General features: G+C 34.2%; 1 protein-coding gene across 4 annotated transcripts in view; it reads right to left on the bottom strand.

Moving 5' to 3' along the window:
* Positions 1 to 13,531, bottom strand: part of LOC143257208 (uncharacterized) — an 86,826-nt gene that overhangs the window by 23,866 nt on the left and 49,429 nt on the right. For all 4 annotated transcript variants that reach the window (XM_076515592.1, XM_076515593.1, XM_076515591.1 and 1 more), the window contains 12 exons: positions 13,356 to 13,516; positions 12,629 to 12,721; positions 12,034 to 12,205; positions 11,235 to 11,336; positions 10,370 to 10,555; positions 9,759 to 9,930; positions 7,580 to 7,740; positions 6,469 to 6,585; positions 5,982 to 6,083; positions 4,124 to 4,222; positions 2,914 to 3,094; positions 1,920 to 2,053 (listed from right to left, as the gene is read on the bottom strand). In XM_076515592.1, coding sequence (XP_076371707.1) covers positions 1,920 to 2,053; positions 2,914 to 3,094; positions 4,124 to 4,222; positions 5,982 to 6,083; positions 6,469 to 6,585; positions 7,580 to 7,740; positions 9,759 to 9,930; positions 10,370 to 10,555; positions 11,235 to 11,336; positions 12,034 to 12,205; positions 12,629 to 12,721; positions 13,356 to 13,516 — 1,680 coding nt within the window. The remainder of the gene's footprint in view (positions 1 to 1,919; positions 2,054 to 2,913; positions 3,095 to 4,123; positions 4,223 to 5,981; positions 6,084 to 6,468; positions 6,586 to 7,579; positions 7,741 to 9,758; positions 9,931 to 10,369; positions 10,556 to 11,234; positions 11,337 to 12,033; positions 12,206 to 12,628; positions 12,722 to 13,355; positions 13,517 to 13,531) is intronic.

A 13,531-nucleotide genomic window follows, 5' to 3' on the forward strand; every position in this document is an offset into this window, starting at 1 on the left:
TCGATCAGATGTTGCCAGAGCTGTGAATGTCCACCCAAGCACCATCACAAGGCTATGGAATCGTCACCAACAACATGGATCAACTCGTGACCGTCCACAATCTGGCAGACCCCGTGTGACCACGCCTGCACAAGATCGCAACATCCGGTTACGTCACCTTCGGGATAGGATCACCACTGCGACGTCTACTGCCTCAACCATACCAGGGCTGCGTAGGATTTCCGATCAGACCGTACGCAACCGTCTACGAGATGAAGGAATCTGACCTCGACATCCAGTCAGAGGCGTCACCCTCACCCAGCAACATCGTCAAGCACGGATGCAGTGGACTCGGGCACATCGGGTATGGCCTCATCGACGATGGAGGCATGTTTGGTTCAACGATGAATCACGTTTTATGCTTCGTAGGCAGGATGGAAGGACTTGTGTTTACCATCGCCGAGGTGAACGTTTTGCAGCAAACTGTGTGCAGGATGTTGACAAATTTAGTGGTGGTAGCATTGATGTGGGATGCCATCGCCTTCAATGCTAGAACAGACCTTTTGCGCATTCGAGGGAATCTTACGGCTCAACGATACGTCGACGAGATTGTTAGGCCCCATGTGCAACCCATCATGGTGAACGTCAACGACGTTTTTCAACATGATAACGCCCGTCCTCACACAGCCCGACTCACCACTATCTTCTTGAGACACCACAACATCAACGTTCTTCCCTGGCCTTCCAGATCACCAGATTTAAACCCCATCGAACATCTTTGGGACGAGTTGGACCGACGTCTGCGACGGCGACAACCTCAACTGCAGACTCTACCTCAGCTTGCAGCAGCTTTGCAGGCTGAGTGGACAGCCATTCCACAGGATGTGATTCGTCATCTCCTCGCTTCCATGGGCAAGAGATGCCAAGCAGTTATTGATGCTCACGGGGGGCATACTCGTTATTGACGTTGAGTGACGTTAAACTTCACCTAGTGAGCGTGGACTTCGCCTTGGCAGACTTGATGTTCAGCAGTGAATGTGCAAAGTTTCACACATGTCATACAGAACTACCCGGAATAAACTTGTTAACAATTTGTCTCATATTTTGCCTTTTGCGTTTCTTTTTCTGAAGAGTATATATATATATATATACACACACACACACACATATATATATATATATAAGGTTTAAACCAAAGAAACTTCAAACTGATTTGTAGTTAGTTACAGAATACAGCTTGTTAAGTCATCAGGCCAATATTGAACACAACATGTAACTGTGTATTTTTTATTGTGATGTGATCACAGCCTAATTAGGCTTATCTTTAGATCACATCATAATAAAAAATACACAAGCTGATGTCACATTTATGTTTATAAGGATCTTGTGGGCTGATGTGTTTATCAAAACTTAACAAGTGTAAAATTACACAGTTCTTAGAACCTTAAAGAAAAAATTCAAGAGCTTATAGAGAACCTAATACTTGTGTGTTCTACCCATAATAAAGTGCAGGAATTTACAGAAAAACCATCAGGAAATGTATAAGCCTACAGGAAATTTTAATATTTGTGTATTGTATCCATTATAAAAATAAAAAGCTTATAGAAGGACCAAATATGTACCTGTCCTATCCATATTCAAATGTAAAAGCTTGCAGATGGATCCAATATATACATGGATCCTACTATCCATAATAAAATGTAGGAAGTTACAAAAGGCCCAAAATTCGTGGATTCTATGTTTAAAGAAGTCAGTCTATATCATCCTAGCAAAACTAACTGACAGCTGCCAGTTATTCATGATATGTTTTATACCCCAATCTCAACAGACTGTATGAGCCATTGCTATATTAACAGTACACATACTAAAATCACAATGTGTTATTTAATGTTCACCAATGTGTCTTACACTGTATGTTTAACAAATGATAAGAGTCATACCTGAGTTGCTATGCCAACAGGACATGTATTGAGGTGACACTTTCTCATCATAGTACAACCAAGAACAATGAGAGGTGCAGTGGAGAAACCAAATTCATCAGCACCCAATATGGCACCAATAATGACATCAAAACCTGAAAAATAAAATCTTATTTAAACATATTCCACTACACAGAGTCATGCTGAGAAATCTGTTATACAAAATGTTGTAGCCTTCAAAAAAACAGCTTCCACAAATAATATTTTCTAGGCACTTACACATTTTACCATGGACTATTAAATTACCCAATAATTCTCGCTAAATGATAATATTGTTCATAGGTCACAAAATTATACAAATGCTGATCTTTCAACCACTCCTTCATTTATCTAATGACACGTGTGAGATGATCATCATCGTGACATATGGTACTCTTCCTTCCTCTTGCAAAAAAATGAAATTTTAGCCATGAAAGTATCTGTTGGTCATGGTGATACAAGCTGCAATCTTTAAACATCAGTTAATTCAAGCGTTACTTATACATATTAGGGTCATTTATATTATTTATCTAAGAGGTCATTCGAATAACAAAGTTATTAACCAGTAAGTTAAACATTTGTATCACTCATTTATCATCTTGGGCAGAATTGGTAAACCTTTAAGCAGATGCTTCTATTTTTATATCCAACCCAAGTAAAACAGCGATATGTCTGTGGACATACAAAACTAGAAACCAGGTTTCAATACTCTTGGTGGACTAAGCACAGATAACCTATTGTGTAGCTCTGTGCTTAACCCCAAACGACAACATATCGGCAGTATTTGAAATATATACTCTTTCACATTTAAGTTGTTTTTACTTTTTCTCTTGTGAGCCACAAGTCTCAAACAGATCTAGTGTTAATTTTAATGACTTGTAATTATTTATTTCATTAGTTCTTTATTGCTTTACAAATGTTATTTTTTGTCACTATGACATTTACTGAATAAGGAATTATATTCTAATTTTTTTACCAGTACGAATTTGTCCATCAACTTGCAAAACAACTCTCGACCTAAGGTCACTTTGGACAAGAGTCTGATGTGTTTCTGCAATACCAAGTTCCCAGGGAACCCCTGCTCCTTTTATTCCTGTCCAGCTGCTAGCACCAGTCCCTCCATCATGTCCAGAAATTGTTATGTGTTCTGCTTTACCCTAACAGTAACAAAACAAACGGAAATGTCTTAAAGCTATTACAAGTAGTTTAAAACAAAAGCTGTTGCTATATTGATAATTTACTTTAGTTGCTATAGTGGCAATTACTCTTTTCAGCTTTGTTGCTATAATGATTTTGTATTTTACTTATATAAAATAACAAGAGTTACTTGTTATATCATTTGCTAAAATTCTAGCATTTGGATTGGAACATTTCAATTCATAAATCAGCTGATAAAACAAAACGATAAGAAAAGTTATGTCTGTAATTTATTCATTCTCTCTGTGTAACTGCAGTAAAAAAATACTTGTTCTTACTTTAAGCACTGCACTAACAATGTTATCTATGTCACATTACTTTCTAAAGTGATTGAGTTTTTTTTTTTTTTTACCTTAGTTACTAATTTGACTCAACTACTGTAGTTAGTATCATGGTAAAGCTATCTATGCCACTGTGATTACTTGATATGGTAAATCTGTTCATATAACCTCAGTTATATAATAGTGAAATTACTAACATAGGCACAGTGGTAAGTATGTGGACTTACAATGCTATAAATCTGGTTTCAATACCCATGGTGAGCAGAGCACAGATAACCCATTGAGTAGCTTTGTATTTAAACCACTATAAAATACCCATGTTGTCCTTTTCAGTTGCACAACAGTATGTCTCTGGACTTATGCTACTATCTCTTTGTATAGTTTTATGTGTAATAACAAATACTAGTACTATAGTTTTATATATATATATATATATATAATATTTTTATTTCTTTATTCTTATTACACTATTACTTTTTATTATTATTTTGAATTTTTAGCTTAGTATTTTTATATCTTTAGCTTAAATATAGAAATAAGCTAAATCTCCTAACTTGGTCAAACCTTGGGGACATATTACGTCCAACAGTATTGTTAACATTGTGGACACCCATCTGATAAATTAATACACTTGAAAAATAATAAATATTTTATGACTTTTCATACTCACAGTTAGAACAATATATTAATTTTTAATTATGATTTTACCTTTGCTACTCCAGATGCCACAACACCAACTCCAACTACTGACACCAGCTTTACTGAGATTCTAGCATTTGGATTGGAGCATTTCAAATCATAAATCAGCTGATAGAACAAAATGATAAAGAAATCCATTAATAGAAAGTTGTAACAAACATGTTTTTCACATTAATAAGAGTTAAGTTATGTATTCTAAGACACCATCACCTCTTATATTATGAACAGAGATTGCGTATGTTATATCAAAATGATGTTGGGACATCATAAAAGTTTACAATCCATGTTGCCACATTCAGTCATACTCTGCCTGACAATCATTGCATCTTGGCAATAGTCCTGCATTATAGTTTCCATTTAAAAGACTTCATCATCAAAAAAATTCTCCAACCTGTAGGCTTACCATAATCCATATAATGTAAAAGAACAAAGATTTATCCACCTCTCTTCCAACAGTCTGATCTCATAGAAATCTGTAAATGTGGCTTCCCATTTTTGACTAGTATGTTTTGGATTGAATAGTTTTAATATCTGTTTAATATTCCTGGTATATGAGATATACAATGGTAAAATGGATATGTTGTAGCAGAAACGTGTACACAACTTACGTCATTTTTCCTTACAGAGATCTTTCTTGATTACATTGTGTACTGTTGTCTAGGGCATATAAATGGAATTTTGCATTGACCTTTGTTTTAATGTATCCTCACCTGTTACAAGACGTGTACTTTGCTTACCACAGTTAAGGCATGACTTTTTCTCCATGTCTCCTTCTTGATAGTCCTAGTGCCCAAGTTGATCAATACTCCTAATATCATTAAGAACAAAGTCCTTGATCTGAACACCTCTAACAGTATAAATATTTTGCGTCCAAAAGGACTATTACATAACCTTCCTGAAAATGATGAATAATCGGAGGCACCATAATACCTACAAAACACCAAAGAACGTCAAAATGTAGTTGTGATATATTCTGTTTCTCAGCTGTGATTGTCACTTGTTGCTTTGCATATTCAAAATCATTTTAATATATGGTACTGAATCGTCTCTAATATTTCTTCTTGTGAATATCCCAAAGTATAATTTTAATTGAAATATTATTCAAAGAGTCTATTAAAATTACTTATTATAGTAACAATTATAATAATTTAGTGGTAAACTGATGGTCATATTGTTCATCATGTTATACAAAAAGATTAGACACCAGTGCTGCAATCTAATACCCTCTGTAAAAACTGAAAGAGCCATGAATGATATTTCATGGTCCAAAACTGTACATATTAAAACAATGTACAGAACAAGGTAAATATCTATTCCTAGTCGTTCCAATTAAGACTCATTACCATTCTATTAAACATTATGAAAATACAATGGGAAGATGTTTTCTCTGAATATATTACTTTAAAATATATATATTGCACTAAAACTGTTTTTGTGAAACATAAATTACAAATTAGTACGTTATTTAGAAGTAACATTTTCTACTGAGGAAACAAAAATGATAATTCTATTGTTTATTTCAACTGTTACACAGAACTAAAAATATTCAAATGTATGTGTATTAAACTGCAAAGATAGATATTGTTACTTGTATGTTACAATGTGTAATAGAGGGCAGGGCCATCGAGACGGGCCCCTTGGCTACAAGCATTAAAGGCCCCCCTACACACACACCCCAAATGGCAAGGCATTATATATAGGCTCTTTTCTCAGGCCCTCTAGACACCCGGGCCCCGGGTCATTGGCCCCCCTGACCACCCTCTCATCAGGCCTCATAGAGGGTTAAGACCTAAGGCATAAGAAGTTATACCAGTCACAAAATATCTCTTAGAACCTGAGCACCTATCTAGAATTTAAACTTCTTTACCTCAGACAAGTCTTCAATAGAGTAGATATCATGATGTGGAGGTGGGCTGATAAGCCCTACACCAGCAATGGAATGTCTTGTTTTAGCAATGTCTTTAGTCACCTATGTAACATGAGAATAAACCAAAAGACAATAGGTTTCCTACTTAATATTATCAATAACAGTTTTAATACAATAAATAATATTTTGTTATATTTAAGAATATGACATCATACACGAATCTTCAGGAAAAAATAATTATACAAAAAGCATGTTTCTTCTTGGAAGCAAGTTATAGTGTGAACAATAGAATAACAGTCTTATACTACGAACATAAGAACTAAACGATGTTACAACAGAAACACAAGAACTACACACTGCAAGACTATAAACAGAAAATTCAGTGATATACTATAAACAGGAGATCTATGGTGTTATACTGTGAACATTATTTCAGGTTGCATCATAATATTATGTCAGATAGTAATAAATACGAAGTTTGGACAACCTTATATCCTGGAAGCTCTCCACCTTCACCAGGCTTAGCTCCTTGTGCCATCTTTATCTGGATCTCATCAGCATTAGCTAGATAGCTACTGGTTACTCCAAATCTTCCAGATGCGACCTATTAAACAAGAAGAGTTGAATAATACTTAGAATGAAGTTGTTGGATACTCCAAATCTCTCCGATGGTACCTATATAACAAGGAGAGTTTTATAACACTTAAAATAAAGTTGAAACTTTTTAGAACGGATGGCAACTGCCTGTTGTGGATGGAAACAAGTGTAGAGGATGACGTTTCAAAAGGCGGAAGACTTTCAAACATCGTCCTCTAAACTTGAGTCTCCACAACAGGCAGTTGCCATCCGTTCTAAAAAGTTTCATCATGAATACTCTGCCTAAACAATCTATCATAGAATGAAGTTGTTGGTTTCTCCAAATATTCCAGATGGTACCTATTAAACAAGGAAAGATTTATAACACTTAGAATGAAGTTGTTGGTTTCTCCAAATCTTCCAGATGCTACCAATTAAAAAAGGATAGTTGTAAGTCACTTAGGATCATACTCAAATGGTTTCATAAACCTTCTTCTGGGTGAATGTGAAACCTTTTTTGGAAAGAAGGTATATTTTGCATTTTTGTAATCTTACATGTACTTAACAAACATATTAAATAATGTTTGTAACTTTACCTGGCTTTTAACAGCCCTCCTAATTCACAAACTCATATATTATTTTTGGTTGTTTTATAGTCTCCCCAAACTTTTAATTACTATGGATACCAAGAAAATACAAACCATAGTCCTGAATAACAATGCCAGTTAGAACCCTACTTTAGATTGATTTATTCAATTAATCATGAAATCTATTTTCTTTAAGTAAATTACAAACTTTTCTGATTTTAATAATTTTTATGAAATATTTTCATTAAATACAAGAAAAAATAAATATTTCAGTTAATCAATAACTTATGAAAACAGTAATAAAATTATTTGTTTTTAAAATAAAGCTTAACACATATTAGGCCTAATTTTCATTTCATTAATCCACCTCAGAAATCTATAACCTAATAAAAGAGAAGTGAAATAGTCCTACAGTTAATAGCATAGAATTCACACCTGTTTAATGGCAGAGCGGGTGTTGTTGTTAGAATCATGATCCACCCATCGATCTGCATCCTCTCCCCCTTCACCAGTGTTGGACTTTGCACCTACTTTGTTCATAGCCTTTGCCAGTGTTTTGTGAGCTTCAATGGATATACTACCAAAGCTCATGGCACCTTTAGGAAGTAAAATGTGCATCAGATCCTGTAGTGGTCCATTATTACAAAGTTACTAATCACAAGAATGAACGACTTCCTATAGTCCATCTAATTTGCAAACTTATGTGGTGTGTTTAACTACTGTACAACAGAGTTTGTTCATTAAAGTGGTTGACAAATCATTATTATAATTTGTAAAACTGAAAATGTGTAAAAATGTAAACATGACTTATAGCAGTAAATGAACATTATGACTTACAAAACATTATTCTTTATTAAAGATGGATTAATACATATTTCACACAGATGGTTAACTACATCCAGTTAAAACGATTTAGAATATCCAAATAAGCAAGCCACAAGATAATTATAAACCATAGCAATACTGTGAAGGATAGGTATTCATTTTGATATTGGCATTTCATTGGTAGTGCATTGTCACTGAAAACTGGGGGTTTTTAGGCATGTAAGAGCTTCTTCTGGCACTAAATATTCATAAACTTAGATAATAAAGATATGTTCAAATCGAGGATTTAAAATTTCGAAAAGAAGAATAATACCTTTACCTAATGGCACTAGAAACCAAGAGTATATAGATCAATCTGGGGCACTAGACTCATTCAGAAATAAGCCTGCAACAAGTCTTACAACAACCTTTATACGCAAAGTGCATCTTCTTGTAACAGGTGATAATTCGCAACACAATGATCAAAGGAAAAAGCCCTCCATGTGTCCAAGGCAATAGTACTAGACAGTTAAAAGGATCTCCATCTGGAAACGAAGTCAAGAGGGTAGTGGTTTACAACCATGAGGTTTCTAGTGATACGAAAAGTTCAGTTGCAGGCAATTGGGGAAGTAAACTGCTCTTCATACTATTCCACACAAAAATATATTAGCTATTTCATCCCATACAGCTCCTATGAATTTCTGTGTGGTATGACTATTGAAAAAGGCATTGGAAAACCATCGTCCATGTACACAAGAGGGAATATGGAAAGCACACAATAAGAAAAGATTTTTAACATGACAGCCTTACAATGAAGCAGAGAGAATACTAAATGTAGATGTAGTGGCTTGGACTGTAACAACGTGGTGGGGCTGCAACACAGTTTTAATAACATACTCATCCTTTGTATAATTTAATAAATTTCATAAAATATTTAAGTTTTAAGAAATTTACAGTTTTGTTATCAAAAGATTTGTACAGAAATCTGCCAATTCTTTGCAAATAATATCTATTACTATAGTTTGGTTTGTTTGTTTTAAATTTCATGCAAAGCTACACTAGGGTTGCGAGTTCAAGTTCCTGTCCCACCAAACATACTCGCCCTTTCATCCATGGAGGCATTATAATATGACAATCAATCTCACTATTTGTTGGTAAAAGAGTAGCCCAAGAGTTGGTGGAGGGTGGTGATAAGTAGCTGCCTTCTCTCTAGTCTTACACTGTTAAATTAAGGACGTTTAGCACAGATAGTCCTAGTGTAGCTTTGTAAAAAAGTAATAACAAACAAAGCACAATACCCTTTATTAACTGTGGTTCTTGTGCAACCCCTCCTTTTTTTAAATGAGTGAAAGATTGACGAGCTATAATACATGGATTAAAATGCTATACGTGTTATACTATTTACTTATTATTTTCATTTAAAATATATTAAAATACTTAATTTTGTATTATTGTACTATTTTTCTCTACTCTAATTGCTCGTGACCACCTGGGGGTCCACACACTTTAGAAGAGGTTGGTTTAAAGTACTGAGAGATCTTATTCTTATCCTTTCCAGTAAACTGTTCTGTTTTTGCTATAAACCTGCTAGATTAAAACGTGTTTTACAAAGTATCCCTAATATGTTAGAAAAACATTTTCACGTCATTTTTAAAAACACGTTGCTACTTTTAGGAGTTGGATCTCTTTGGTTGTCATAATCATAACACAAACAACCCATTGTGTAGTTTTGTGCTTAAACCAATTAACTACAAACGTTTAAACAATCTGAAGGAATAAAAACAGTGCTAATCAGCCCTTTTTTCCTCACCTGTCACAAACCTCTTCACAATTTCCTTGGATTCCTCAACTTCTGATATATCAATCGGATCATCAGTGTAGACTAAATTCAGCTGTCCACGTAGAGTGCAGGACCTCACACTTTCCATTGTTGCTTCGACAAATTTCTTATAAGCTTCTTGGCTGTTATTTTTGCCAGCATCCTGTTGTTGTATATAAGTCTATAAATCCCTAAAATCTGCTATTTTGTAATAAAACCCATCACTTAATATTCTTAGTTTCATTCTTAAAACAGGAATTTAAAATTACGTAAGTTTCAACCACTATAATAACTTGTGTTTTTGTGTTGAATATCTCAAGACATTACATAAAGTAGGCACAAATATAAACATGTTTTATATTGCTATGTACGATAACTGTACTTCAATTCTGTAACAAATAGATAAATGAAAATTTATGAAGTATTCAACTCGACAGAAAGAAAGTTATTCAATGTAATGACGACAACACTGATTTCTAAGCATCAGGTTTTAAAGACATTTCTTACATGGAGATTGGGAACACTAAGTGGGTTGTTCAGATATTTTTTTTTTATATCACACTAGTGGTAGTAACCTAGGTTTCTAAAACACATTTTCTTACCTGGAGATTGGCAATGCTAAGTGGATTGTTCAGATGTTTTTCTCCCCCACTACGCCAGTGATAGTAACCTGGGTTTCTAAGAATCAGGTTGTCACAGTCTCTCTCATGAAATGCTATCTGATACCTTTCTAAAACTTCTTCTGCCAACATTTCAAAGGTTACACCCCCAAGTCGGGAAGCTGTGTTCTGGACAGAGAAAGCATAATTTAAATACAGAATTGGTGGTGCTATATTTTGAATTTTGTTATTCTTAAAATTCTGTAAGCATACCAACTGTAAACCTACAGCTTAGTAATGACTGGAGGTTAACTGGTTTAGTCATATATCTTGTGATATCTAATTAATAAAAATTAACACACTTTTAAACCACAATTATTTGTTATTAGGAAACAAAAACATTTTGCTGCATGTCTTATAATGATAAATAATTGTAGTTTTGAAAATGTGGACACTTTTATTAATGGCTTGTTTTATTAACATATGATGTTAAAATAAAAAAAGAACATATTTCAATATAATCCACCTGCCTCTAGACTAGATTTTTTTTCATATTGAAATAAAACTGGTTTGTGTGATGTTAGCTATATTATTTGAAGAAGAACCTTCAGCATTCAAGCATCATTTTGTCTTAGGTATTATATTTCTTTGGTAGATTTTAATACACTGAGGTATTATATTCATTATATTATAAATATCATATCTGTAATATGAGAATATTTTGAAATCTCATTAACTTATCAAAAAAAAGTTAGAATCTACATGTTTAATCTGATTCAGATCATGAAAACTGATGATAGGTATGTAAGGTTAGGAATTTTGTCATCTTATAAAATATAAAACAAGGACTCTCTGTGATAGCTTCTACCTTAAAACACTTATCAATTATCTCTTCACTTAGACCAACAGCTTCAAATATCTGGGCCCCCTTGTAGCTCTGCAATGTGGAAATTCCCATTTTGGCCATTACCTGTGAAAAGCAAATAATTACAGTTGAGATAATTAAAGTGCTTTACTGTTTCATTTTCAAATATCAAAATATTAAAGTACCCTGACCTTTGTTCATGCTTCTAAATATCAATGCATCTATGGTGTCTTTACAAGTGCCATTTTCCAGGTCTCTAGGTAACATCCAATTATACATTCAGAAACATTGTGCACACACTTTCCACAAGGAATTAATGGAATAAGATATAGTAGTAAGAGATATTACAATCTATATGAACTCCAATATAATAAAGATTCAATTTACTTATAGTCATGCCACCTTGGAATCAGGATATAAACTATATATCCTAAGGTAATAACAAATATAACTACTGAATCCAAAATTTAACTCTATCTAGAACATAGATATAAAATTGTTCCTTTACTGAGGAGTTTATGCAGGTTAAAGTAATTATCTATTAACCTATTAACCACACACTAGCAAACTACTAAAAAGGTAATAGCTAGTGAATGTCACGAGGTTTACAGGCACTACTTCTTAACCTATTCACTATAGACTATCAAACAACACAAAGGACTAATATCCAATTAATCCCACAACTTCCACAACTGTCTGAGAACCACATCTACTTAATCAAAAGTCCCATCGTTTTTCCACAATTGTGTAACATTTGATGACAACTGCTGCTCTGTCTCCAATATAATACACATGAACATACCTTAGAAATTCCTCTACCAATAGCTTCAATGTAATTATTGAATATCTCATCATCAGAGAGAGGAGGGTCCAGTAGTCCTTCTTCACGAAGTTCCTTCATAATCTCAAACACAAGGTAGGGACAGATGGCATCAGCTCCATATCCCAGTAACACACACATGTGATGAACTTCCCTATTGATAAGACATAATACTGTACACCAAAAAATACACATATACATGTAATGAAGCCCCCTAGTAACATGAAATAATACTATACACTAAAAATACACATACAAGTTATGAAACCTCCTAGTAAAATGAAATAAAACTGTACACCAAAAAATATGCATGCATGTTATGAAACCCACTAGTAACACACACATGTGATGTATTTGCATAGATATAAAGGGAGAAATGATTTTCTTTTTACAGCAATAAACATATGGAATGAGTCTCTTTACTGTACTGAGACTTACAGTTCATCAACATAGGTATTATGGAACTCCTATATATGAGGAGGTAAACATAATAGACACAAGTGATGGAGATCCATAGTGGAATACCATACTTGTTATTAGAAATTTAACAAACCATTATGTGAGGGAGATAACATACCGAGCCTCGCCTGTCTCAAGAACCAACACTACTTTCATTCTCTGACGTTCGTTTATCAGGTAATGATGTACAGCTCCAACTGCCAGCAGGGCACTAAGAAAAAAAAACCGATTTAATCACGTTTTTACTACAAGAACCACAGTTCACTCTGTTGTGTGATAATAAAAAGTTAAAACTACATAATCTAGCTGCTAAAAGCATGTTTTATAACTAATCAGTTAATAATATAGTACTTAAACTGTCCTTTCTTAAATCAAAAATAATATTGTAACAGTACAAAGCTAAGAAGTACCATACTGGACCTACAAGAGAGGTAGCACTGAAATCACATTAGTAATTAAAATATGTACAGTGCTTTTGAAGCCTTAGTGAAGAGAGAGGAACCATAGTAGATCCATCTTTACCTGCAACAAAGATAGATTTGAAAACACTGGACTTGACGTGAATATGTCCAGTGACCTTGACATCTTGGTGAAGATAGAAGATACACAATGTACTTATCATTACCTGTTTCTAAGGGTTAGTAGTCAGTAGTCGAATTCCTGCTTAAAATATGTCCAGTGACCTTGAAGCCTTGGTCAAGAGATAAAATTTCACATTCCACCTTAACAGTCGCTGCAATCACATTTATGAGTGCAGCATTTTTGTCTCGAATCATCATTTCAAAGAAGATGAGTTCAATGAATCCTTTATTATATTTAACGAAGGAGGCGCTGCAGTAGCATACCTGACTGGAATATGGTCCCTTGAAACCATCATGTCAGAAAGGACAACCACCGTGTACCCTTCCTGAGCTGCGGAACAGGCTTCGTGACAAATTCGGTTAATTGCTGGTAGGAGTCCTGCTCTTCCTTCTGATACAGGGTAAACAATGTTGATAACTTTTGTCTGGAATTCAAGGTA

This window comes from Tachypleus tridentatus, chromosome 7 (genome assembly GCF_004210375.1).
Source record: "Tachypleus tridentatus isolate NWPU-2018 chromosome 7, ASM421037v1, whole genome shotgun sequence".
NCBI classification, from domain to species: domain Eukaryota; kingdom Metazoa; phylum Arthropoda; class Merostomata; order Xiphosura; family Limulidae; genus Tachypleus; species Tachypleus tridentatus.